At 47.5% G+C, this 27,786-nt stretch overlaps 1 protein-coding gene across 4 annotated transcripts in view; it reads right to left on the bottom strand.

Annotated features, from left to right (window-relative positions):
- GALNT18 (polypeptide N-acetylgalactosaminyltransferase 18) overlaps positions 1-27,786 on the bottom strand; it is a 488,883-nt gene that overhangs the window by 284,514 nt on the left and 176,583 nt on the right. For all 4 annotated transcript variants that reach the window (XR_014837270.1, XR_014837271.1, XM_085012065.1 and 1 more), the window contains exon 3: positions 11,063-11,229. Coding sequence is in view for 2 of the 4 variants with exons in the window: in XM_085012065.1 (XP_084868191.1) it covers positions 11,063-11,229 (167 nt within the window). In the remaining 2 variants the exon portion in view is untranslated. The remainder of the gene's footprint in view (positions 1-11,062; positions 11,230-27,786) is intronic.

Genomic DNA, 27,786 nt, shown 5'->3' with positions numbered 1-27,786 from the left:
GGCAGTCATCGCCCAGAGCATCCAGGAGCTCAAGTCCTAGAAGCCATTGTCTTCAGGAGAATGCTGCTGGACAGCACCTGAGGACATGAATCTGTGGCCATGGCCAAGAGTAACTCTCAGGCTGGATGATGAATTTGTCAGGGAGAGGTAGCCCCAGGCAGTGAGGAGCAAAGGTGAGAGGCTTCAGAACTCCTGCAGAATTCAGTACTGCTGGCCTCCATCTTCAAGTTGCTGCATCCTAGGCCCCCTAGTCACACTGGTCCAAGGCACAAGGGTAGGCGGTGACAAGAAGCCTCATGCTGAGCATCAGCCCACATGCCTGGATGCATAAACACCTTTAAGCTGCCTAAGCCTTGGTTGTAATTAGATTAGCTATACGGGATTCTTTAAGCTCCATAAAGCACGATACTGTCAGACCATTCTTTTCCTCTGCTTTTTTTTTTTTTTTAATTTTTGTAATTATTCCAGCTGCATGCAAAGCTGTTGGTATTTTTACAGCCTGGAATGAGTATCTCTTGTGTAGGACAGCATCTTTGAAACATTAAACAATGATTAGGCAGGCTCTGAGCCAAGGGACGATGGGGGCTTTGCAGGGAGAGGAGGGGGACCCAGCAGCTGGTGGCAAGCAAGCTGGGAGCTCTGATTCTACTTCGTCACTACACTATGATTTTCTTACCAGCAATTAAAAATAACAATGATTCACAGTTGTGCAATTACTTGTCATTCAGGGGGATTGTGAAGGTGTTCCAGGTAGTGGTAGAAGGGGCTGAGCCACAGAGCTCGTGGGGACTTGCACAGCCCCTTTGTGGGCTCACACGAGCACACACAAGCCCAGGGTTATGGACTGAATGTGTGCACCCTCGAATTCATATATTTAAGTCCTGACCCCCAATGTGAGGGTATTTGAAGGTGGGACCTTTAAGAGGTCATTAGGTTTAGATGAGGTCATGGGGTAGAGCCCCAATGATGGGATTAGTGCCCTTGTAAGAAGAGGGGGAGACATCAGAGCCCCTTTCTCTCCACACCCACACACCAGGGAAAGGTTGTGTGAGGACACAGAGAGAAGGCAGCCGTCTACAAGGCAGGAAGAAGGCTCTCATCAGACACCAAATCTGCTAGCACCTTGAGCTTGGACTTCCCAGCCTCCTGAACATGAGAAGTAAACCCCCATTGTTTAAGCCACCCAGTCAATGGCATGTTGTTGTAGCAGCCTGAATGGTGTATACACGTTCACAGTGCTTACACATGCTTACATGCATATACACACACTCAAGTTCACATCCACTCATCCACACGTGTTCACTTGCACACACATGTGTGTACACACATGAGCATAGCAACATCTCCCCATTTCAAAGGAAAATAGGAAGCTGACTCCCTTTTAAAGGTGACCTAAACCATGGCCATTAACTCTATGATTTTCTCTCAATCCTGAGGCTAGAAGCCTCTGCACAATGTGTCCCTCCTTCTTGCCGAGCCCCAGGCACAGCTCCAGCTGAGAAGACAGCTACACCTTTCTCTTAAGTGCCTTCTTTGCCTCCTTCTTCACTGGGCCTGCTGCCCAATATCTCTCTCTGTAGGGTGGGTGAAGGAAAGACGATGAGGACAAAATTCAAGGAAGTCTTTTGAAGCCAGAGACCCATGTGCACCAGAAAGTCACCTTGTTTAAGAGTCAAGGATATGGGCTCTAGAATGGGACAATCTAGGTTCAAATCACACCTCTGTGTGACTTTGGACAGGTTCTTTAACTCTTCTGTGCCTGTTTCCTTGCTGTAGAAAATGACATTGGTCATGGTTCCTACCATTGCCATGGAGCAGAAGACAGCTAAGCAGGGCAATGTCCCAGAGCCACCATAACCAAACCTGAAGCTGCTGGTCATAAGCTACCACGTCCATATACAGTGCAGACAACAGGAACACTGGCCACTGGACCTAGGAGAGATACTGCATGGGGTGGAGTGGAGAGCCCTGGTAGGAGACAGGAGGCCTGAGGTCCCATCTTGGCTCCACCAACTCACATGCTACAGGGTCCTGGCAAGTCTCTGCTGGATGCAGGTCCTCAGTTCCCTCCCAAGAGCCAGTGGGGGCTTGAATGGTGGTCTGTCTGCCTCTCCAACACTGTGGTGGGGGAGGGACAGCTCTGTTTGGCTGGTCTCCCAAGGTCTGCCTAGTTCCAAGACTCCTCCTGCTAGCAGGTGTGGAAGGCTTTGGGAAAATATGGCCAGGGGAAAAGAAGGCAGGGTCCACCAGCAAAGGACATCCATTGCCCAGGAGAGAAAAGGCTGGATTCCAGCTTCAAGTGTGTGAGGTGCTGGTCCTCGGCCATTTTCTTATCAAAAGGCCATGGAAGAAGGTAAGCATTAGGTAGGTTGTAGACTGGGCAAGTAATTGCCAACCAAGAGCTGATTCAAATCTCTAGGGAATGAAAGTCTTAAGAGAATATTTGATATCACCATTTTTTTGATGTGCTTTTAGTTGCCAAATTTAGATTCATTTTGAAATTTCAAGTAGCATGAAAGAAGAGTGCATGATTATTTCAAGTTTATCAAAGAGGACATGAGTTAAGAAAGGAAACAGAGAAGCTGAGTAGAGTGACGGAAGTGAGGTTGGCTGGCTTGTGGGATGGGGTGACTCTGGGACAGCTGGTGAGGGAGCCTGAAAGGATTTGTGTTTATTGAGCACCTGCTCTGGGCCAGGTACTGGAATAGCTGAATCACATGAGTATGTTGAAATTATGTGTGGAGTTAGGAGATCAGTGTTTAGCTGGGCACAAGGTCCATGGCCGTCAAAAATCAGTTGAAAGAATGAATGAATGAATGAATGAATGAATGGGTGAATAAATAATTAAATGCCAAGAATCACAGGCTCTATCAGCCACAAATCCTGAGTTTGAGTCACTCAGTCCCAGCTAAAGGACTTGGCCCACTGAGATTCACGGAAAAACAAGGTAATTTTTTTTTTTTTTTTGCTTTTTAGGGCTGCACCCACTGCATAAGGAGGTTCACAGTCTGGGGGTTCAATTGCAGCTGCAGCCACCAGCCTGCACCACAGCCACAGCAACGTCAGATCCGAGCCGTGTCTGTGACCTATGCTGCAGCTCACAGCCAGATCCTTACCCCACTGAGCGAGGCCAGGGATTGAACCCCCATCCTCATGGTTCCTAGTCAGATTCATTTCTGCTGTGCCACAATGGGGACTCCAGCATGGTAATTAAAACCAAGAGGCTCCAAGTTGTATTCCCACCATTTCCTTCAGATAACAAGGAAGAGGAGGCAGGGAGGAGAGAGACAGCCTCAGAATGGCAGGACAGGTCGCCCCTGTCAGGAATGCAGGCAGAGGCTGGGTAACAGAGAAGGGAGCAAGCGCAGGGATGGCCATCTGTCCTCACACATAGGAGCTGAGTTCAGGCCACTCTGGGGTGACAGCAAGAGAAGCTCCTCTTCTGCTCTGCACTCCACCTACCATTCATATCATCTCCCTGGGGTGCAGCAGAGCGGTCCCAAGGACCCCATCCCAGGAAGAAACACTCCACCCAGTGGTGCCTGCTGCCGAGGCTAGCCTCAGGAAGGAGGGTTTAAGTGTCTGTTGTCTCAGGCTACTCAGCTACAGCATACTGGGCAATGGGGGACAACAATTAGAACAGTGATCCCCAGAGAGTGTCCCACTGCATCAGAATGCTTGGGGAAGTTTATTAAAGTGAAGAGTCCAAGCTTTGTCCAAGCCCTACAGAATCAACATGCATTCTTTCATTGAATCAACACTTTTGGAACACCAGCAAGAACTAGGCACTATTCTGGGTGCTGGGGATACAGTGATGAATAAAACAAACGTTCCTATCATCATGGTTCTTACATACTGGTGGAGGGAAAATGTACAAATAAATAAAGCAGAGTAACCAGGTAAGTACAGTATATGAGACGGCAATAGGTGCTATGGAGGAAAAGAAGCAAGGAGGGTGTGAGGGGTGATGGGGTAAGGCTGCCATTTTAACAAATGTGCAGCATTTGAACAAAGGCCTAAGGAGACAAAGGAACACGGAGTGTAGATATTAGAGGGTAAAAGCCTTCCAGGAGGTGGGGGAAACAGGTGCAAATATCCTGGGGCAAGAATGTGCCTGGTATGACACTCTGTTTTGTTTTGTTTTGTTTTGTTTTTGCTTTTTAGGGCCGCACCCTTGGCATATGGAGGTTCCCAGGCCGGGGGTCCAATTGGAGCTGCAGCTGATGGATTATGCCATAGCCACAGCCACACAGGATTCAAGCTGTGTCTGCGACCTACACTGCAGCTCATGGCAATGCCAGATCCTTACCCCACTGAGCAGGGCCAGGCGTCGAACCCTCATCCTCATGGATCCTAGTGGAGTTCATTAACCACTGAGCCACGAAGGGAACTCCAACCCTCTGTCTTTTTAGTCAAGCTCAAACACTGAAAGTTTGAGACCACTTTAGCAGAGTGACGCTATCCTACCAGGAGCCAGCCTCCAAAAGAGTGGGGCTTGTACAGGAAATTGCTAAGGAGGCAAAGGACAGGGATGCAGGCTCCTATACACGACCATCTGCAGAGGCTTCAGTCCCTGGCGTCTGAGTTGGAGCTAGAGGTCTTCAGTGGCTTGGATGAAGAAAGTAGTGATTGACTGACCCCTTCCTGTGTTTGTGGAAACATGGGCCTAACCCCAAAGCAAAGATGCTCATAGCAAGGGGCAGGAACACGAGGCGCCAGCATATATAGAACCTGAGACAACAGCTCGGAAGACAGTCTGAAAGTTCTGTTCTCTGGCATCATTTAGAGTTTTAAATCCCAGCATCCCTTCCATCATGTGTTATCTCATTCAGGCCTCCAAACAATCCCAGTGGTAGGAATTATACATCCCAATTTCATAGATAAGGAAAATTGGGTTCACAGAGGTTAAGAACACATAGCTAGGAAGAAGCCAGAAAGAGCTGGACCTGAACACCTGGCCTGATGCCAACTCTTGCTCTTCCTACCACAGCTCACTGTTTTAAGAAAGGAAAATGCCAGGGCTCTGCAGGTACCTGGGGGCTGCATGTCAGCTATTACTATTGTTGTCGTTATTGTTTTTATGACTCTCATGGTTTTTTTTTTTTTTTTGGAGGGGGCCCGCACCCGCAGCATACGGAAGTTCCCAGCCTAGGGGTTGAATTAGAGCTCCAGCTACTGGCCTACACCACAGCCATAGCAATGCCAGATCCCAGCCGCATCTGTGACCTATATCACAGCTCATGGCAATGCCGGATCCTTAACCCACTGAGAGAGGCCAAGGATCAAACCTGCATCCTCATGGATCCTCGTCAGGCTCATTAACCACTGAGCCATGAAGGGAACTCCTTACAATTCATGTGTTAACTCACTCTTCAGACCTTGCAGTGTATAGCATTTTCACTCCCATTACCTCATGTATCCTTAGTGACACTGGGACAGACAGGCACAGGGCATGAAAGAAAACCCACGGCCAGGAAGTGGAAGAACTGAAACCAGAAACTGAGTCCTATTATGTTTCATCCCATTTAGCTTTTATTTGCATGACTCCCTGATGGCAGGAACTGGATCTGATCTGTCACTCCCTCCATGCCCTTGGCCAGAGCTGGGCACCCCGTGAACATTTGTTAGCTGAGCTGAGTTGGCCTGACATGAAATAAATAAACATCTGATGCTGAGTGATGCCCCAGAGGAAGCCTGTCCAGGTTACAGCCAGAGCTGCCTTCCCTGTCACCCTGAAGGGCTCTGCAGCCCTTGACCAAGGCTAGAACTGGATCACTTCCTCCAAGAGCCACCGTCTTAATGTCTATGCTGGCCCTTTGAGAGCTCAGGGCAGCCGGTCTCCCGGCAGCCCCATTACTGGTTACCTCCCCGGCCCATTCTACACAGGGGCCAACCCCTCATCGCCTCCCTATTTGCTCATCTGCTCCTCTGGTTGGAAGAAAGATAGGTCCCTTCTTCCCAGAGGCAACCCTGGCTTTGTGCCCTGGGTCCCATCCTCTCCTCCCTCCTCAGAGGCCCTGTCTGTCCTAACCTTGGCCTCAAAGAATTCAAGTGCCTCCTCCCCAGACCAAGAGCCCCCCTCCAGACTAATTAAATGCCCCCGCCACCTCCCCAGACCAATCAAATCACCAGAGCTAAAGCCTGGCTACCCGGATTTCTTAAAAGCTCTCTAAATGATTGGAATGTGCAGTCAGGGTCTGGAGAACAACCTGTCTTTCAAAAAAGAGAGAGATACAAAACAACACAACACAGCACAATACAATACAATACAATAGAACACAATAGAACTGAATAATATAGACCAGACTATAATAGAAACTATCAGAGAGCTTTGCACATTATAAGAATAACTATTGTTTCTTAAAAGTTGTATTTCAATGGCCTGTGCTTGTGTATGGGCGTGAGTAGGCATGTCATCCTGGGTCACAGCATAAATGGATTTCTCGCGGCAGGTGGTGGTTAAGTGATGGAAAACACTGATCCAGCCCCTGCCTTAGCTCCTGATTCTCCTTCAGTGAAAATTCCGGAAAGAAACTTCTACCTTCCAGCTGCTCTTCATCTTTATCTGGCTTCTGCCGCCCTACCCCCAACTCTTTTTTATTATGATTTTTATTTTTTTCCATCATAGTTGTTTTATAGTGTTCTGTCAATTTTCTACTGTACAGCAAAGTGACCCAGTCACACACTCACACACACACATACATTCTTTTTCTCACATTATCCTCCATCAAATTCCATCACAAGTGACTAGATACAATTCCCTGTGCTATACAGCAGGATCTTATCCACTCCAAATGCAATAGTTTGCATCTATTAACCCCAAGCTCCCAGTCTATCCCACTCCCTCCCGCTCCCCCTTGGCAACCACAAGTCTGTTCTCCAAGTCCATGCATTTCTTTTCTGTGGGAAGGTTCATTTGTGTCATATATTAAGAGTCCAGATATAACTGATATCATATGGTATTTGTGTTTCTCTTTCTGACTTACTTCATTTAGTATGAGAGTCTCTAGTTCCATCTGTGTTGCTGCAAATGGCATTATTTTGTTCTTTTTTATGGCTGAGTAGTATTTCATTGTGTATATATACCACTTTTTCTTAATCTATTCATCTGTCAATGGACATTTAGGTTATTTCCATGTCTTGGCTATTGGGAATAGTGCTATAATGAACATATGGGTGCATGTATGTCTTTCAAGGAAGGTTTTGTCTGGCTATATTCCCAACTCTTTACATGGAAATCTCCCCACTGAGAGGCTTCATTCAAACAGATGACTCTGGGAGTTCCCATCGTGGCTCAGTGGTTAGTGAATCCAACTAGGAACCATGGGGTTGCGGGTTCGATCCCTGGCCTTGCTCAGTGGGTTAAGGATCCAGTGTTGCCGTGAGCTATGGTGCAGGCCACAGATGCAGCTCGGATCCTGAGTTGCTATGGCTTGGTGTTGGCCAGCGGCTAAAGCTCCGATTGAATCCCTAGCCTGGGAACCTCCACGTGCTGCAGGTTCGGCCCTAGAAAAGATAAAAAGACCAAAAAAAAAAAAAAAAAAAAAAAAAAAGATGACTCTCGTACCTGAAATTCTCATTGTCTGTGAAGTCTATATTGTCCTCCAGATTCTCCTGGCCATTTCCTCTCTGTCTCCCAACCCTCGTTCTCCTAACTCCTAAACCTCTTATATCCAATATCCTCTCAAGCTTCTACTTTTCTGTTCTCCCTTCTTCTCTTTGCCACCCTCTCCTCCCAGCCAATGGCATCAGTTGTTCTGTACATAAGACTCCTGATGCATGTCCCCATGTTTTTCTCTGAGCTCCAGCTATGCATGCAGTTGGCCAGCTGTGAGACAGTTTCCTGGGAATGGAGGTGGGGGCTGGGCAGTGCTCAACTCACAGTCACACACTTGACCGTGTCAGGCAGGTGAGGCAAGTGAGGGAGGATCACCGTCTCCCTTTACAGAGGAAGACTCCAAGAGGTTGAGGGATATTTCCGTGGTCACTCATTCACAGTGGAGAGGATTCTAGGAAGCATAACTTCAGACTTCAGCCCAGAGTTCTTTCCCTTGGCACCATGCACTGAAACTCAACATGTGCAAAAGCAAAGCTGCATCCTCTTCATCAAACCAGAGGTTCTCAATCAGAGCTGTGCCACAGAATCATCAAGAATGCTCTTAACAGAGTTGGCCAGAGTCTACCTTGAGTTAGAATCTTCTGGAAAGAATTTTGTTTTTTTTTTTAGCTTTATATTTTGAAATAATTACAGATTCACAGGAAAAGTACACAAACACATACCAGGAGGTCCCTTGGACCCTTTACTCAGCCTCCCCCAACGTTAACATCTTACACAACTGCAGTACGATATCAAAATGAGGATCCTGACATTGTCACAATCGCTAAGCTTTTCCAGGTCTCCTCAGTAATAATGCACTCATTTGGGTGTGTGTATGTAGCTCTGTGCAATTCTGTCATGTGTAGCCTGTGTAAACACCACCACAGGCAGGATAACTTGTGCCATCCCCTCAATACTCCTCAGAGCCTTGGGTTAGAAAGCTCCCACTTCCCCACTGTTCCTCTTGCCCTCCATCCTGGGAATGATCACCACCCTCTTAGCCACTCTGGCTTGAGACTGAGTGATCATTCACCACCCCCTCTTTGGCCCACTTGCCCACAGCCTGTCAGTCAAGAGATCCAATAGATGCGTCCTTCAAAATATCTCTCAGTCCCTTATCTTGCCATCTACCTCCACACCCACCACTACTCCAGGGCCCTTGCAACTGCCTTCTCATCCAGTTCCCTTCTTCAATATGTCCCTTTCCCCCAACCAGTAATACAAACCACAGCCAAAGCTCTCCATTGCCCAACCCTGACTACATCACTGCACTTCCCCAAAACTTTCACAGTTATCACTTGTTATAAAATAAAGTCCAAAGTCTTCAAATTCAAATATGAAATCCTCTATATCTTACTCACTTTCCCCATCTAACTTTCTCAAACTCAATATGAGCTTTCCCCCCTCTTCCAACATGGAGTAAAGACAAAACGGCATCTTTCATCCTTCAAGCCATGATAAAGTTCTCACCATGGGAAGAAATGAAGGGCTCCAAGACGTCCTTCTTCCTGGTGCTTTGTTCTCATTCTCTCTTTTGTTTTTTTGTTTGTTTGTTTGTTTGTTTTCAGAAAAATACTGCCTACTTTATTGGATGAATGTATATTTATTTTTTCATCTAAAAATTTTCATTCTTTTTTTATCATTTATTTAGAACTCTTGTCTAGTCATTTATGATGGAGCATGATAATGTGAGAAAAAGAATGTATACATGTATGTGTAACTGGGTCACCATGCTGTACAGTAGAAAAAAATATATATATAAATAAATCATTCTCTCTTTTGTGATATGAGAAAGTGCATCCGAATGGAGCCTGGGGATGCCTCTTACCTGGGGGACATCCTCGCTCTAGGAATGAACGTCAGAGGCTCTTCCAATGTCAGAGGCAAGAGGACCAGCCATTCTGGGTGGAGCAAGGTACGGTGTACAGGCAGGCTAGTCACGCTGTTGTAATGGTAACCACTGGGAATGGATGATTTCCCAGCATCCACTCTGGACCCCAAGCAAGGCGATGGTAGATAGCTGCTCAAGATTTGGGAGCTGGGCCCCTGCCTGTCTCCCCTCACAAGAGATCATCACCTTTAAAACTATGCTGCTGATTTGCTGCCATCCTTAGTTGCCTTTTCCTTCTTTCATATCCATGGAACAACAAAAACCAAGTGATTCACAAGCACTGCCCTTCAGAAAGCTCTAAAATCCCCTTCATCACACTGCTTCTACACTTACTATAGGATAAAAAACAAAATTTGCTTATTGAGATTAAATAGGTTTTAATTATCTGATATGTTTTAGCTTTAATTGATAACGACACAAATTGTTCATCTGAACTTCTCATTACAGCAGCTGATTCACTGGGAAATTTACTACCTGACATCAGAGAAAATGCTAAAGATAACACAAACCCAATGATTCTGTGATCTTGTGACCCAGCAGTCTATTTTTTAAAGGCATGCATTATCCATAGCACATCCATATTAATGGTCCTATCAGAGCACTGGTTCTTAAACTGTCTCAATGCAAGGTCTCTAAGTTTGGAGAATTTTATGGGCATGTGGGAGGAATCCAGAAGCCATGGAATATGCACCAAGAGAAAGAGGTAGCTGGTAGGGGCTTGAGAAGGGGAAATGGTGATGTGAGGGCTTCGGGGGGTGGAGGGCACTGAAGGCCACCGGGGGCTTTGCTAAAGCCAGGTGGAATGGGGAACGGAGGGGTCCAGAAAAGAGACTAGACTTTCAACACCTCTATCGCTGCCACTGCATTACATGTCCTCTGCCACTCCCACCATCAACACCACTATGACCACCATCACTCCTGGCACCATCAACACCTCTGCTATCATTGCCAACACCGCTAAAGACAACACCAATGAACAATCTTCCAGCAGAGGCCAAGATACACAGCAACATGAAAGGATGCTTCATAGAAAAAAGACACTGGAGTTCCTGTCGTGGCTCAGTGGTTAACAAATCTGACTAGGAACCATGAGGTTGCGGGTTCGATCCCTGGCCTTGCTCAGTGGGTTAAAGATCCAGCGTTGCTGTAGTTGTGGTGTAGGTCAATGACAATAGCTCTGATTAGACCCCTAGCCTGGGAACTTCCATATGCCATGGGAGTGGCCCTAGAAAAGGCAAAAAGACAAAAAAAAAAAAAAAAAAGAAAGAAAAGAAAAGAAACACTGGAAGTGCTCACTGTGTACATGGAGAGGGTAGAGGTCACAGATATTTATCTTATCATATTGCACTAGGATACTAGGAGATGGAGTTGATAGCCAGTAAGGGAAAGCTTGGGAACCGGGCTTCTCTGGAATGCCGAGAGGGTGCAGCTGTGGAGTGAAACTTCCAGAGAGGTGGCCACCATGAATCGCTCCTCTCTAAGGCAACATTCCAGAGGATGCAACATTCCAGCCTTAAGAAAATGAGAACCCTGCACAGAGGCTGACCCCTTTGCTCAGATGTCTGCACACTCACCATTGCTGCTGTTGTCATCCACCAGGATGATCTCCTTGAGCAGGTGTGGAGGCGTGCGTTTCATGGCTGAGTGGATGGAGCGCAGCAGCACGGAGAGTGCTTCATTGACGAAGATAAACACGATGCTCACCTCTGGGAGGCTGTCGGGGAACGAGAGGTTGCGACACCTACAAAGAAGAACAGCCGGGCTCTTAGATCTGTCCCTGACTCAGCCGGGATCACCCCACGTGCAGGCATGCCTATGTCTTGGCTCCGACTTCGTTGGAGGACTCAGGGTCCAGATTCTTCCCAGGGTCTCTTCTTTGATATACTTAAGATAACCCCCAAATGTACAGTCCACAGACCCATAACCATTGAAACCAGTTTGCTCCACTACAGAGTCTGAGTCTGTCAATGACTCTTCCAGCTGAATAGTTGTACCCTTAGCACCTAGTGCAGGGCCTGGAACCCAGCAGACAGTCACTGAGTGTTCACTAGAAGAATGAAAGGATATTTCTAAATCCAATAGGAAGGAAAATGCATCCAGAGGAAAGTTTGAGTTTTTCCAAAATGGCAGCCAATTCCTAGGTGATGCCAGATCTTAGATGATTTAACTCGGAAGAGAAATATGTCTCCTTCCAGAGACTCCTACTATCAGAATCCACTCTGCCTCACTCCAGAAGGCACACTACATTCATCTCAGGGGTCCAGCCTCCAGAAATAAGTTGAAGTAAGAGTCAGAGTGTCAACAAAATAGAGGATTAGAAGCACAATTCCAATTTCATTTCATAGATGAAGACACTAAGGCTCAGAGAGGCTAGGTCCCCACCACGTGTCAGCTGCCAAGACAGAATCTCAACTCTTCCTCTTCTGCAAGAGGAAGGAAAAGTGGTCATGGGAGACTGCCTCTAACGTCCCATTTCCTCCCTAGCTCTACTGAAACCCTAAAGCCACCTGGGGGTCTCTTACCCGAAGGACACGAAGCAAAAATTATAAAAGTCTGCATGCCAGGAGTTCCCGTCATGGCTCTGTGGTTAACGAATCTGACTAGGAACCAGGAGGTTGCGGCTTCAATCCCTGGCCTTGCTCAGTGGGTTAGGAATCCAGCGTTGCCGTGAGCTGTGGTGTAGGTTGCAGACGTGGCTTGGATCCCGCGTTGCTGTGGCTCTGGCGTAGGCTGGCGGCTATAGCTCCGATTAGACCCCTAGCCTGGGAACTTCCATATGCCACAGGAGCAGCCCAAGAAATGGCAAAAAGGAAAAAAAAAATCTGCACGCCATTCTTCATAGGAAGAGAAACAAGCAGCCCTAAAATCAGACCTGATCAAGAGGCCAGACAATAAGAAATGCATGGTTCTCAAGGGTATGTCAATTTCTTCATCTGTAAGCATTGCCTTCATGGGCAAGAAATCATTGTTGGTGCCACTGGCTGGCTGAAACTAAATGGTACTTCAGCAGGCAGTGAGCTCGCATCTTCAGGGTAGGTGAATGAAAGGACAGAGCAGCGATTATGGCCCTATCCCAGGTCCTGGGTTCAGAGTGGAGGCCACCTGCTCCCACCACCAGCCACTGGAGGCTCCAGGGTTTCAGGGCTGATGACCATGTTGCACTGCTCCAAAGTGGGAGGTGCAGCCAGGTGAGAACATGAAATAATGAGCATAATAGCACAGGGCTTCTGCTTGTCAGTAATTAAAGTGCTGCAGGAGAGGGACGGGCCTGCTCTTCCTTAATGAGGAAGGCTGCAGGATAACCAGCGCTGAGCAATTTGGAGAAATCACAGTGGGGCCCCAGCCTGCTTAAGAGCGGGAGATTAATAAACTAAAATCACTGTCTCTATGGTTACTAGGAATTTACAGAAACTTCTCTCATTCTATTTCCAGCTCTCCTTTTCTCTCACCGAAGATGGATGGGAGAAGGGAAAGCTTCAAGTCTTTACCCAAATCTGCTTCATAGTTAGAATTTGAGTAAAGCCATCAGGTTAATAGATTGGTAAAGAATCCATTTATTCTCATATTTAAGGGAATAAATATTGATTGAGTGTCTTCCACGAGGTAGGTACTCACTGGGGGTAACGTAGAAAAAGTGCCTGGTGCCTATGTTCATGGAGCCTATGCTTTGATGGGCGAAAACAGGCAAACATGGAAGCAAACAAATGATATAATTTATGAAAGTGCTGAGATGAAAACTAATGGGGGTTAGAGAATCGCATGGGGCCCTGGCAGCTGTTCTAGAAGGAATGGTTAGGGAAGGGCTCTGTGATGAGGAGAGGTCTGATCAGAAACTCACATGAGGACATTCCCATCGTGGTTCACTGGTAATGAACCTGACTAGTACTCAGGAGGACACAAGTTTGATCCCTGGCCCTGCTCAGTGGGTTAAGGATCCGATCTGGCATTACCGTGAGCTGTGGTATAGGTTGCAGATGCGGCTCAGATCCTGAGTTGCTGTGGCTGTGGTGTAGGCTGGCAGCTCTAGCTCGGATTTGAACCCTAGCTTGGGAACTTCCATATGCTGCAGAAAAGACAGAAAAAGACAGAAAAAGAAGAAAGAAAGAAAGAAAGAAAGAAAGAAAGAAAGAAAGAAAGAAAGAAAGAAAGAAAGAAAGAAAGAAAGAAAGGAAGGAAAGAAAGAAAGAGTCACATGGCATACCATGGTGAGCTGTGCATAGGCTTAATGGGGCTGAAGGAACAGTGCTGTGCCTGGAGAGGAGGTGATGGAGGAAGCCAGCTCATGTAACTGCAGACGAAGGAGATGAGGATGCGGTGGGACCAGGGGATGGGGTGGGGGTGGGGGTGGGGGGACTTAAATGAAGGAGAAAGACTGGAATGACTCCTTCAGGTCATCAAACCCTTTCCAAAAATGTGTTGTTGTAAATAACAATTAAAAGGTTGCTCAATTAATTCTTCCGGCTAGTGCTTATTTACATTATCAAAACCAGTAGCTGGCCTTTCCTTAGGCACTGAAACTGACAAAAGTATTAACATGCAAACTACTGACTAACAGAAGTTTAAAAATAATACTTTTTACGGACAGACTACTAGCCCATGACCTTTATTTTTCTTTTATGCAAGTGAAATGAACAGCTCCTAATAAGGTCAACATGTCAGTACAAGTTCACTGTCCCCCCACTACCTCCATCTGCCATAAAGACTGTGATCCTATGTCTGTTCCCACTTCTCCAAGGGTTTCCTCTGAGTTCTCAGAGCCTTAGTCTCTGGAGCTTCAGGTGTTCCCAAACATGTTCTGAGTTATGGGTTAACTGCCTTCCCCTCCTCTCTTCCCTTTGTGTGTGTGTGTGTGTGTGTGTTTAGGGCCACACTCAGTGTTATGGAGTTTCCCAGGCAAGGGGTACAATTGGAGCTGTAGCCGCTGGCCTACACCACAGCCACAGCAAATGTGAGATCAGAGCCGTGTCTGAGACCTACACCACAGCTCATGGCAACTGCAGATCCTTAACCCACTGAGTGATGCCAGAAATTGGACCTCCGTCCTCATGGATCCTAGTCGGGTTCGTTAACTGCTGAGCCACGACAGGAACTCCCCTCTTCCTTTCTTAATTCTCAACATAACCCTCCATCTCCTCTTTTCAAGAAGAACTTTAATTTCTCCCAGTAATGGCTGTGGCTGTTCTGATGGCTTGAGCAGCTGTGTCTAGATGCTGTCTCCTGATGGTCTTTCTCGAAGAAGAGTGGAAATGTTATATCTGTTTTACAAGCTGAACTCTGCTGATCACTGTTTTCACATGAAAGACTCTTTGAAACAATGTTGTTATATGACAACCCTTTTGAACATAACAGAATGCCTAGTACAGTGCATCCCATTTGTGTGTGTTTATTGTCTGTCTCCTTCTACTACAATGACCCTCCCTGAGAGCAGGGACTTTATTCTGCTACTGTGCTAGCTCCCAAAGTTAAACTGGGGTCTGGCACATAGTAGGCTTTTAGAATTAAACAAAACTAACAGGTTTATTTATTTGATATAAGCACACCTTAGAGGTATTGCAGGTCTGTTCTAGGCCACTGCAATAAAGCAAATATTGCAATAAAGCAAATCACACAAACATCTTGGTTTCCCAGGACATCTGAAGTTCTATTTCTACTGCACCATAGTGTATTAAGTGTGCAGTAGCATTATGTCTAAAAAAACAATGTATATGCCTTCATTAAAAAACACTTTCTTGGAGTTCCTATTGTGGCTCAGCGGTTAAGGAACCCAACCAGTATCCATGGGAATGCGGCTTCGATTCCTGGCCTCACTCAGTGGGTTAAGGATTCAGCATTGCGGTGAGCTCTGGTGTAGGTCACAGAGGTGGCTCGGATCCTGCATGGCTGTGGCTGTGGTGTAGGTCGGCAGCTACAACTCCGATTTGACCCCTAGCCTGGGGACCTCCACATGCTGAGGGTGGAGCCCTAAAAAGACAAAAGACAAACAAACAAACAAACAAAAAAAAACTTTATTGCTTAAAAAAGAATGCTATCATCTGACAACACAGGGTTGCCACAAACTTTCAATCTATGAAAACTGCAGTATCTGCAAAGTGCAATAAAGCAAAATGTGATAAGATGATGAAGTATGTCTGCACAAGGCCTGAATTTTACACGTGGGCCACTGATCTCTGTCCGCTCCTTTTCGTACAAACCTCCTCCCTCTGAAGGAGAGTCAGGTCCTCTCTCACCAGCAGGTCCTTCTCTTCTGCCCTCCCTCTCCTGGATTTATGGCCCCAATTGCTCACACTTCCAGTCTCCAGCAGCTCTCAGTCTCTTTGCACTGTAATTAAGGGATCCTTCCAGGCCAAGTGCCCTGACCTCCTTAAATCCTCCTTTCCTCTCCTTCTCTCCTGGGAACTGCTCAGGGCCTTCCCAGTTACTGAAGTGCTTTTTCTCCACACTGCGCAGCACCTAACCTAAATGTGGGTCTGGGTGAGCAGACAGGAGAAGGGCGGACAGGATAAGAAAGATGGGGTAGGAGTTCCCTTCGTGGCTCAGCGGTAACGAACCCCATGACTAGTATCCATGAGGATTTGGGTTCAATCCCTGGCCTCGCTCAGTGGGTTAAGGATCTAGCATTTCCATGAGCTGTGGTGTAGGTCACAGACATGGCTCGGATCTGGTGTTGCTGTGGCTGTGGTGTAGGCTGGCAGCTGCAGCTCCAATTGGACCCCTAGCCTGGGAACTGCCATATGCCAGAGGCATGGGCTTAAAAAGACTGAGAAAAAATAAAAATAAAAAAGAGAGAGAGAGAGAGGGAGGGAGGGAGGAAGGAAAGAAAGAAGACAGAAAGCAAGAAAGCAAGCAAGAAAGCAAGAAAGAAAGGAAGAGAAAGGAAGAAAGAGAGAGAGAAAGATGGGGTAGGATAGTGTTTAGGGTGAGAACAGTAAGTAGGGGATGAAGTGACCCAGGTGGGGACCCAGCTGTGTCCTGACCTGCTCTGTGACCCTAGGCATGCTGCCTCCCTTCTCTCCATGCCTTGTCACAGAGTGAGGAGGCAGAAGAAATGATCACTTAGATGTCCTCCTCATACAGTTCAGTTATCTTCTGTCTCACACATGATGAATGGCAGACTCATTAAAGACTTAGTTTGCCAACTTTTTCTCCCTCCCAGCCAGCACCTGGTCACCACCAAATGCCACAAGACACACTCCCTTACCACTGTTGTGACTAGGCAGGGTGACCAACTAACTCATCCTATTCTGTCCAGGACTCTCCCAGTTTCAACCCTGAGCATCCCAAGCAAACCAGGATAGTTGGTCACCCCTTTACTAGACTCCCTCTTCTTCTTCTTCTTTTTTTTTTCTTTTGTCTTTTGTCTTTTTTTAGGGCTGCACTCGTGGCATATGGAGGTTCCTAGGCTAGGGGTCGTATCAGAGCTACAGCTGCTGGCCTACACCACAGCCACAGCAATGCAGGATCCAAGCTGCATCTGTGACGTACACCACAGCTCACAGCAACGCTGGATGCTTAACCCACTGAGCGAGGCCAGGGATTGAACCCACGTCCTCATGGATGCTAGTTGGGTTCGTTAACCACTGAACCACAAGGGGAACTCTGACCCCTGCTTCTTGATGGTAGGGATAAATCTTGCTCATAATCACATGTCCTCCACCTGCCACACTGCCTGGCCAATAGCAGGTATTCAGCTGACATCTGTTGAATAAACTGATACCACCCTTTCAAAGTGCCAACACACACATTCTGACAGTCTCAGTTCCTATCTTCATTTCAGCACTGAAGCAGAACTCACAGAGCTAAGGGGAGAGGCAGAAAGAGGGAGGAAGAGCAGCATCTCAGGCAAGATGTCTGCATCCTTGCCAGCCACCCCTGCTGTCAGCACTGCTGGAAGCGTGCCTGTTGTAAGCCAGCCCCAGGCCTTCTAAGATAACACACGTCCAAGAGCTGCCGTCAAAGTAGATTGTTCCAGACCCAAGCCCAGCACTTCTGCTCCAGAGTCTCGCCACGTCACCCACCATCCAGCAGTGGCCCCTGTCCAAGGACCTTGCCTCCCATGTTCACAGGCTGAGATGCTCTCTCCCAGCACCTGTATCCTCCAGGGTCCAGCCAGCCCAGCCTCTGCTCCTGGAGTCTGCCATCCCTGCCTGCTCTGGTGTCTGCCTCTGGACTCCCCTTTCTCCACTCACCTCTCCAAAGAAGGGCTGGGAGACGTGAGAGTCGGAGGAGCCACCAGATGTAACTGGCCCTTCTATTTATGCTCCTTGAGAAAGGCTGGCTGTACCAGACCAGTCCCTTACTCACTTCGAGAAGAGGCACATTCTCCTGTAAAATTAAGCCATAAAAGTTCCTTTTTTACTTTTATTCTTGTTCAAAGTTGAGCCATTTTCCACTAGAGATAAAAACAAGGCATTTCTGGGAGGGGAGTGCTATGGCTGTCTAATAAGCTGGGATTGATGGTCACGATAAAGTCCACCTCATCGATCTCTCCCGGTACAGGCACAGGAGCAGCTATGCAGGGAGCCTCCCAGCAGAGCTCCCCGAGACTGTTTTGAGCTGTTTATGAGGCAAGTTTATATCAAGAGCTTTAGTGCTGCTATTACCTGCAGGAGGCAGGGAAGCGATGGCTGATGAGGGAAGGCCAATGCAGGCTCCCAGCCACTGGGTACCATCGAGGGCAGCAGCCAGACATCCCCATATTGGACTCACGGATGCTCCCCTCCCTGTGACCTTGGCAAATCTATGAACTCTCAGCCCATCAGAGCGATGACTCATGGAGGCTGCTTGGCCTCTTCCAGAGTGAAGGTCAGAGTAGAATATGAGCTGGGGTGTGTCTGCTGACATGCATGGAGAACTGGGTCCAACGATGCCTGGGTTCTGGGAATGGAGGAGGGGCTGATGTAGACAAGCAGAGAGAGGATGGCTGCACCAGGTACCCACACCCCTGAGTGCCCCCAACCCTTTACTCCTCCTACTTGTCTCCTAGAGAAGATTTTCCCTTCAGCCGTGGTCAGCACACAAGGGTTCAGGTGAACTGTTAGCTGCCTGGAACCTGAACCCTGGAGTCAGCAGTGCCTTCTCATCTCTTCGCAGCCATCTGTGTCCCTTCGCTTGGCCTCTCCCCTCCTACCTGCATCCACGGGACTTGCTTGATCCTCCTCTTGTCCCACCTGGGTACACATCTGGCTTCTTTCAGACCTTTCCAGATTAAAGAGGCTCCCTGCCTGCCAGCCTCCGGTCTGCTGGACTTGAGACTGGAGGAGGAAGGAAAACGCGAGGCTCTTAAGGGGCATGAGCGAGGCCAAGACTTTTACTCCCTGTGGCTGGTGTTTACATCTCTGCAACCTCTGGAGCTCACAGGGGCTTCCTACCCCTACTGCCCAGGGACTTCGTATGGCGTATGTGGAAATAATAATAGTAATAATTTCCATTTACTGGAGTTCCCATCGTGGCTCAGCAGAAACAAATCCAACTAGGAACCATGAGGTTTCAGGTTCAATCCCTGGCCTCGCTCAGTGGGTTAAGCATCCAGCATTGCCGTGAGTTGTGGTATAGGTTGCAGATGTGGCTTGGATCCTGCGTTGCTGTGGCTGTGGTGTAGGCCGGCAGCTGTAGCTCTGATTCGACCCCTAGCCCAGGAACCTCCATATGCTGTAGGTGCAGCCCTCAAAAGACAAAGGACAAAAAAAAATAATTCCATTTGCTGAAAGCTTATAACTTGCCATAAACCATGCTGAGAGATGACTGGATAGTTTTATTCTTTTTTTTTTCCCCTTCTGAGCTTTATTCCTTCCTACGGGTCTACGTGGTAAATGTTTCATGCCCATTTTATAGATGAGGGAAATAGGGCAGTGACAGTGAGTTATCTTCCACTGGGCTCATCTGCCTCCAAAGCCTGTATGTGTAGTCCCTGCTAAACTAGGCCTGCACCTTCCTTCCCACACCCACCCAGAGATGCATCTGGAGACACTGGTGTTGTGAGAACCCAGAGATCTGGCTTGGGGTGGGGGGAAGGGGGGCGCAAAATGGAGCTCACTCCAGGCCAACTCTGATAAAGATGGGGTGGATACAGTGTGTCTAGGAGGATGACCTGGATTGATACAATAAAACACTACTGGGCACCAGAAGCCTAAAACTGTCTTCCAGTTCCATTGCTCCCATTGAGATAAACAACCCCAGTGTAAACTCCTTGTATGAAGGAGTCCATTCCATCCACAGCTCATGGCACCAAAGACTGCTTCCTGAGCCTCAGGCAGCTATTGATGAGCTGGTCGTCAGTAAACAGGGCAGCCCAGCCTGGGAGCTCTTGTAGCCAGATCTCACAATATTGAAAAAGGACCAGCTGCCCTATCAAGCCCTTCTGGTGAGGAAATGGAACATGAGCTATCCTAAGGAGGCAGGAAGCAGAAATGATGGGGGAGGAAGCAGAGCATTGTCCCTGAGTGAGCTTAGATGTGGTCAGTCACCATTAGAGACACAACACTCTAATGAGCAGACAGGATGCAGACTCAAGCCCATTCAGGATATCCTGAGCCATGCTTCCCTCCTCCAGAGCCTCGATGTGTGGCTTCTGATGGTGTGACTATGTGATTGTGTGTAGACCCTGAACTATAAAGAATCCCAGTCCTTCGCAGTTGCCGAAGTTCAGTTCCTTTCTCCCTGAGAGCATGCACGTAGCCCAGTAAAGAAAGACACACTGAACTTCCTGGGCTGGGATAGGATCCCCTGTTAGCCTCTCATTGTCCCCTCTGCTTGTCTTTCATGCCATGTATATGTTATTGCAACATGTTTTTTTTGTGTGTAATTATTTAACAGATATTAGTGTCTCCACTAGACTATAAGCTGCATGAGGTCAAGATCACATCTGCTTTGCTCACCAGGTACCTCTCACACCTCACAGTGTCCAGCACACAATGCAGAAAGCTCTGGATACCTGGCTGAATGAACAAATGAATAAATGCTTGAAGAGTGGATAGCAGAATGAATGAAGACCTATGAAAGCTCTGGGGATGGGAATTCTATCACGGCCTGACGGAATGGGAATCATAGACTTCTTACTCCCTGCCTGCGGGCAACAATAAGCCCAGATCCCCAATAAGCCAGAGGGGTCACAGGGATACTTAGTGGAGTCAAGGGCTTCAGGGACTGGGCAAGATGCCACATGTGACTCAGATGTGGAGGAGACCAAGGACATCGGAGAACAGGGAGTTTTAAGAGACTGCAAGGCAAGGGAAATGGACCAGCCTGATCTAAGGACAGAATCTGACACAGGTAAACTTCTAAGTGGATGTGATCATCAAAATGGCCAGCTTTCATCCAGAGGCAGAAGTTCTACAAACATCCTTTCACGTGACTATCACTTTAGAGAACGGATCTGCTATGTCAAATGTCGATTATAAGTAAACACGAGGGAAAGGAATCATTTAAAAAGTAAACAGCCAACAGGAAGCAGGGTGACCATTTGTTCCTAAAACATCTTATTAGAAATCCAGGGAAAATGGGACCAGCCACCCAGGGAACAGAAGTCAGCTGGCTCTGGTGGACAAATTCCACAAGAAACCGAGCGTCTCCTTGTGGTGGGTTCCTGGAGAGCAGGCCAGGAGTGTGGCAAGGAGAGAGCTGAGGGTATGGATTAGGGGAAGGCCGGCCCTACAGGTCAGAGAAAGGAGGAGAGGGCATCGTTGCTCTTTAGCAGAGTCTGCCTCCAGCCTCTGATACGTGGAACTCTGGGACTAGGAAAAAATCACTCTATCCTATGAAGCCTGCTGGCCCTCCTCTCATCCAGTGCAGGCGTGGCTCTTTGTCCATATAGTGGTCCTTATGGGAAAATCCAGAACCTGTCTCCCCAAGCCATCCCTTTTATAAATCAGAGACCCAGATAAAAAGTAGCAAAAAGTTACACAGCAGTTACTATGCATCAGGTAATGTTCTAAGGCAATGTGTAACATGTATTACACTTCAATCTTTGTACTACCGCCTCTAATTTACAGCTAGGAAAACCAAGGCACAGAGAGGCTAGGTAATGTGCTGGAGGTCAACCAGCTTATAAGTGAGAGACCTGGCTTTGGAACCCAGGGAACTGGGTTTTAAATATTACTCCATAATCCAGCAGAAACTTCATTTGTTTGTTATGTTACTCCTGAGTTGTTTTTCTTTAAACAGGTCCCACTTTCTCTATATTTCACAGAATCCAATTCTGCAGTTGTGGTCTGAGCAGCAGAGTAGAACAAAACTACCACCTTCTCATTTTAATGTATTAATAGAGCTCAAGGTTACATTATTTTTAAGAACAACCATGTGATATTATTGGCCCATAGTGTGTTAACTTAACTAGGAACTGGAAGAATTTTCCCAGATTGCTCCAGTTAAGAAGTATTTCCCCCTGTGTTTGTGTAGTTAGTGTTGTTGATGCAAGAGCAGAATCATTATTTAGGGTGTTAATTTTGCCCCTTTGTCCTAAGGCTGCCCTCACAGAAGTCCTATCTTCCAAACACCGCTGGTTCATCTCCATAGAGCCAAGATCCCAAATTAGAAAAGCTCCCCTGGGCAGGGCAGCACAAGGGGGCTGCGTAGTGTCCTAGAGACACAGACCCAGGAAAAAACACTGGCTTTGCTACTTAGCACCTGTAGAAACTTGAACAAGTTTCTTAACCTTGTAAATAGTAGGTATTCTCCTATATAAAATGGAAATAATAATAACTATCCCAGGAGCTCCCACTGTGGTGCAATGGGATTGGCAGTGTCTTGGGAGTGCTGGGATGCAGGTTTGATCCCTGATCCCTGGCCCAGCACAGTGGGTTAAAGATCCATGCAGCTGGAGTTCCTGCCATGGCTCAGCAGTTAACAAACCCACCTAGCATCCATGAGGATGTGGGTTTGATCCCTGGCCTTGTTCACTGGGCTCAGCAGGTTAAGGATCTGGTGCTGCCGTGAGCTGCGGGGTAGGTCGCAGACATGGCTCAGATCTGGCATTGCTGTGGCTGTAGGATAGGCTGGCCACTACAGCTCCGATTGGACCCCTAGCGTGGGTGCAGCCCTAAAAAAGACCAAAAAAAAAAAAAAAAAAATCCATGCAGCTTAGTTCGCAACTGCAGCTCGGATCTGATTCTTGGCCCAGGAACTCCATTATGCCCCCAAAATGAAAACAAACAAACAAACAAATGAAACTACCCTGGAGAAACACGGGATGGAATAAAATGATAAAATAGACAATAAGTAGTTTGCACAGCACCTGGCACACCGTAAGTGAGCAAGTGGTAAATCCTTAGCACCTTAGCACCCAGGTTGCAACTCTCCAATGGTCCAGCAATTGTGCTCCCAGCTCCTCACCTGGAGCCCTCCTCCTTCCCCCTCGCAGGACTAGATATATTAGTGGCGAGGCCCGGTGCGAAAAGAAAACACAGTGGCCCTGGTTCAGAAATTATTAGTAATTTTAACACAGCAACAGCAAAGCATTAAGCCAAGCACAGAGCCTTTCTAGACTTCCCGGGATCCTGTGCCAAGGGGGACATAGGATAGTGTTCTGATTCTAATACTGCTGCTGTAAGAAATCCGACAAACTTGGTGGCTTCAAATAACACAGACTTGTCATCTTACAGTTGTGGAGGTCAGAAGTCTAACAAAGGTCTCACTGGACTAAAATCAAAGTATCAGCAGAACTGCTTTCCTTCTTGGAGGGTCTAGGTGACAATCTGTTAGATACTGTTCTTGCCTTTTGCAATATCTAAAGGCTGCCCACGTTCATGGCTCTTTTCCATCTTCAAAGCCAGCAATGGCTGGTTGAGTCCTTCTCACACTGCCATCTCTCTGGCTCTCTCTCCCACTTTTTTTTAAGGTTTTTTTTTTTTAGGGCCACACTCATGGCATATGGAGGTTCCCAGGCTAGGGGTGTAATCGGAGCTATAGCTGCCAGCCTACAACACAGCCACAGCAATGCCAGATCTGAGCTGCTTCTGCGACCTACACCACAGCTCACAGCAACACTGGGTACTTAACTCACTGAGTGAGGCCAGGAGTCGAACCTGTAACCTCATGGTTCCTAGTTAGATTTGTTTCTGTTGTGCCACAAGGGGAACTCCTCTCTTCCACTTTTTAAGTGACCTGTGAATACATTGGGCCCATCCAGATAACTCAGGGTTATCGCCTTCTTTTAAGCTCAGCTGATTAGCCATCTTAATTCCTTAGTAACCACAATCCTCCTTTGCCATGTGACACACTATATTCACAGGTTCCAGGGATTAGGGCATGGGCACCCTTGGAAGGCCATACACACTCATGAATCCAGCCCTGTTGACATCCAAAGTTCAGAAGTTTCAGATGTCTGTCTAAAGGCTGTACCATGAAGAACCCATGGCCTCCCAATCCATACATACAACTTTGGTGGCCATACTCAGCCACCCTAATCTGCTCCTAGGGGGACCCAGAGCCCTGGTTCCAGGCTGCATTCTTTCTCCGCTATAATCCAGTCCTACTTCTTTCCACTTGGATGTTCACACAGCATCTTTCCAGCTCAGGACCCAGGACTCCTTGGTGGGTGTGGGTGTTGATCTGTCCCAGCTACTCCCACCTGGGGCTGCAGAAAATAGTCTAATCCCCTTTACCAGCCTCAGCCCCCAGCCCTAACCCACCAGTCAACCCAAGAGCCAGTCTACCCTCACCCCTGGGAGGGATGTGGACTTCAGGGGATGCAAGAGACAAAGGCAGTGTCATTACTGATGGATCAGAAGCCTCTGAAGATCTACCAGCAAGAAGCAGGAAGCAGCATCTGCCAGAGGCTCTGCCCTGAGCCACCTTAGAGGTAAGTCATAGAGTTGCCACGGCAACATGATAGCCCTAAAACTGGAGACCTAGAGTTCCCCCCTTTTCCTACCCACACCCAAAATCCCACTAGATCAGGTGCTCATCCCTTCATTTCTCCCTGGGCCCTGTATGGAAATAACGCCCACTCCCTGCAGAAAAGAATGAAGAAGGCACCTGCTGCTATGGAACTAGTGATTACCCATATGCTACCTACCCCACTGACTGCCACTGGGGGGGCACACCCTCACCTTCCTGTCCTGAGCTGGTGAGCTTACTTTCACCCCCATGATCCTCCTTCCCCACAATCACAACCCATCTTCTCAGTGACCTCCCAAAACATGTCACCTCCATCCTTCCTCTCCATCCCATGGGCAAATGACTTTCCTGATCTCCTTCTCATAGCTTAATTTTTTCAAACAATTGGTGTTTAATTTACATGTGGTAAAACACACAGCTCTTAAGCATATAGCTTGATGCATTTTGACAAATGTATATAGTCCACACCCCAATCAAGATTTGTTTTCCCTTGGAGTTCCCATGTGGTGTAGCAGAAATGAATACAACTAGGAACTATGAGGTTGTGGGTTTGATCCCCGGCCTCGTTCAGTGAGTTAAGGATCCGGCGTTGCTGTGAATTGCGGTGTGGGTCGCAGACTTGGCTCGGATCTGGTGTTGCTGTGACTGTGGTGTAGGCCAGTGGCTACAGCTCCGATTCGACCCCTAGTCTGGGAACTTCCATATGCCGCAGGTGTGGCCTAAAAAGAAAAAGGTAAATAGAACTGCTTTAAAAAAAAAAAAAAAAAAAAAAAAAAAAGGCTTGTTTCCCCCTTTTTCTCTTTTTGCCTCTAGGAGGTTATTTTGGAGTCTATGGATAAGCAGGAGGAGAGACATAAAGAAAGCCAAGTGGCTGTTTGGAGCTTGCATCAGAAGCTGTGAGGGATGAAGCAATGTCCAGACAAGCCGAGGTGCAGCTTTTCTCCCTGGAAGCAAGGAGGCAAACCCCTCAGCAGGATGAGATCCAGGAGGCTCACCAGAGGAGGCCACCACTGTCCTGTCTCCCTTGGGTTTTCCCACTTGGATAGTCAAGGGGCCTGCTCTGTCTGCTCTTATTACGATAATGCAGGAATAATGAATGGCACTTCGACTTCCCTGAAAGCCAAGCATCCTGGAGGAAATATGTCCTCTCTCTGCATGGATCAAAGAGTGCAGATAAGGCTAACAAAAGTGTGGCATTTACAGTTCCCATGTCCTTCCTTTCCCAGGGGAGGGCAGTCAAAATTGGTAAAGGGAGGCTCCTTGCAGATGCCACTCTCCAGGTTCCACCTCCTTGGGTAGAGGCTCCAGGAGGAGAGGGTTTCTGTGGGCATCAAGAGCAACCTTTGACTTAGTAGAAACCTGAAAGAATGATTCATCTCCAAGGAGGCAGGAGCTTGGAGTTCCCATCATGGCATAGCAGAAACAAATCCAACTAGGAACCATGAGATTTTGGGTTGGATCCCTGGCCTCACTCAGTGGGTTAAAGATCTGGCATTGCTGTGGCTGTGGTGTACCCTGGCAGCTGCAGCTCCAATTTGATCCCTAGCCTGGGAACTTCCATATTCTGGGTGCAGTCTTAAAAAAAAAAAAGGAAGCAGAAGATCATCTGCAAGTTTTCTAATTACCTGCCTTGCTCTCCCACCACCTTCCACTTTGAATCCCACTACAGTATAAACTCCTTGTGTAAATTTCTTTGTCTGGTACCTTACTGGGTCCCTGGCACACATGTGGTGCTCAATAAATATTTCTTGGATGGATAAACTCATGAAGCCTAGTAACCAGATGGACGGACTTTTTCTCCTGGTTACATCTTGTCCTGTGCATAAAACACTGAGCATAGCTGGGTCCTCTCTCAGCCAGATAACAAGGTGGGTCAGATGATCAAGAAAGGAGACCAAATAAGGGCCCAGCCAAGATGATGGAAGTGGGGGTGGGGCAGAATTCAGGACACACACTTTCTGGTCTAGGAATGAAGCCAACAAGCATGACATCAGGGTTAGAACTTGGAAAAGCAAAGTCAAGAACTCAAAAAGCAAAGTGCAGAATCCAAGGATGCCTGCTGGGGCAGAAATCCCCAAGGACAAATAGGAGGTAACAGGAGACAAGGCACAGAGGTTGGGGGCTGAGCAATGTGCCCCTGGTGTGATTCTTCTGGAGACTGTCCTTAGCCTGGGGCTTCCCTTCCAGATGCTCCCTTCACCCCCAGCCCTTTGCCCCAGATCCCAACATCAGCCATAGCTGAGGCTCCCCTCCACCTACTTAGCAGGTTTGGGGTTCACTAGAACAATTTTTCCACTTCCGGACCCAAACAAACTGATCAGCTCCATGCTGCACCTGTGGAAGCATGTCCTCATCTCCATTAGAGGGATACAAATGGATACTATAAAATACACTGATGGCTCCAGGCACAAATTCTATTGCCAGACTGCCTGAGTTCAAATCCCAGCTCTACCACCAGTGACCTTGGGCACATTATATAATCTCTCTGTGCCTCAGTTCCCTCAATTGTAAAGTGGAGACTAATAATAATAATAATACTGTGAAATAGTAAGAAATACCTATAATGGGTTCTTCCCCCAGGTCCTGATAATATTTAATTTTTGACCTCGTTCTTGACCCAGAGCTCCTAAATCCCTTATAATTTCCTGAGTGAAAGGAGTGTCTGGCCCAGAGCTCCCAAGTCCCTTGGGATTTCTAGGAGTATCTTTGGATCTAATGAGGAGATTCTTGATATGCTCCTGAATGAGGGCTGGTTACTGGAAAGATCAAGCCAAGATTAGCAATTCGGAACTTTCAGCCCTACCCCGCCCCCCCTCATCCTCTGGAGAGATGAGAGAGGCTGGAAAATGAGGGAACAACCATTTATGCCTATGTGATGATGCCCCCATAAAAATCCCTGAAGTATGGGGTTCCAAGAGCTTCTGGGATGTGAACACATCCTCATAGTGGGAGGACGATGCACCCCAAGTCCACGGGCACAGAAGCCCCTGGGCTCAGAACCCTCCCAGGCCTTATTCTATGTCTCTTTCACCTGCCTGTTCATTTGGTTCTTTTCCCATGTCCTTTATAATCAACTAGCAAATGTAAGAAAGTATGTCTCTGACTTCTATGAGCCATTCTAGCAAATTACTGAACCCAAGGAGGGGTCGAACCCTGATCTGTAGCCCATCAGTGAAAAGAACAGGTGACAACCTGGGACTTGTGACTGGCATCTGAAGTGGGGCCAGTCCTATAGGACTGAGGCCTTAATGGACAGGATCTGACACTAACTCCAGGTAGATATTATCTAAACCAAATTGAATTGTAGGGATATCCAGCTGCTGTCACAGAATTTGATTAGTGTGTGTGTGGGGGGGAACCCCACATCTGATGTCAGAAGTGTTGTGAGTAAGGTGTAAAGAAAAACTGTGCATTTCTAGACGAGTACTTAACTCCAGAAAGTTACTGTGAAACATCAAAGACCTAA

This window comes from Sus scrofa, chromosome 2 (genome assembly GCF_054392235.1).
Source record: "Sus scrofa isolate SSC_HxYL_T2T_F1_AM1 chromosome 2, Sscrofa_HxYL_maternal_Yorkshire_Landrace_v2.0, whole genome shotgun sequence".
Classification (NCBI taxonomy): Eukaryota; Metazoa; Chordata; class Mammalia; order Artiodactyla; family Suidae; genus Sus; species Sus scrofa.
Note: the sequence above shows the minus strand (reverse complement) of the source record. Positions and strands in the feature narration are given on the sequence as shown.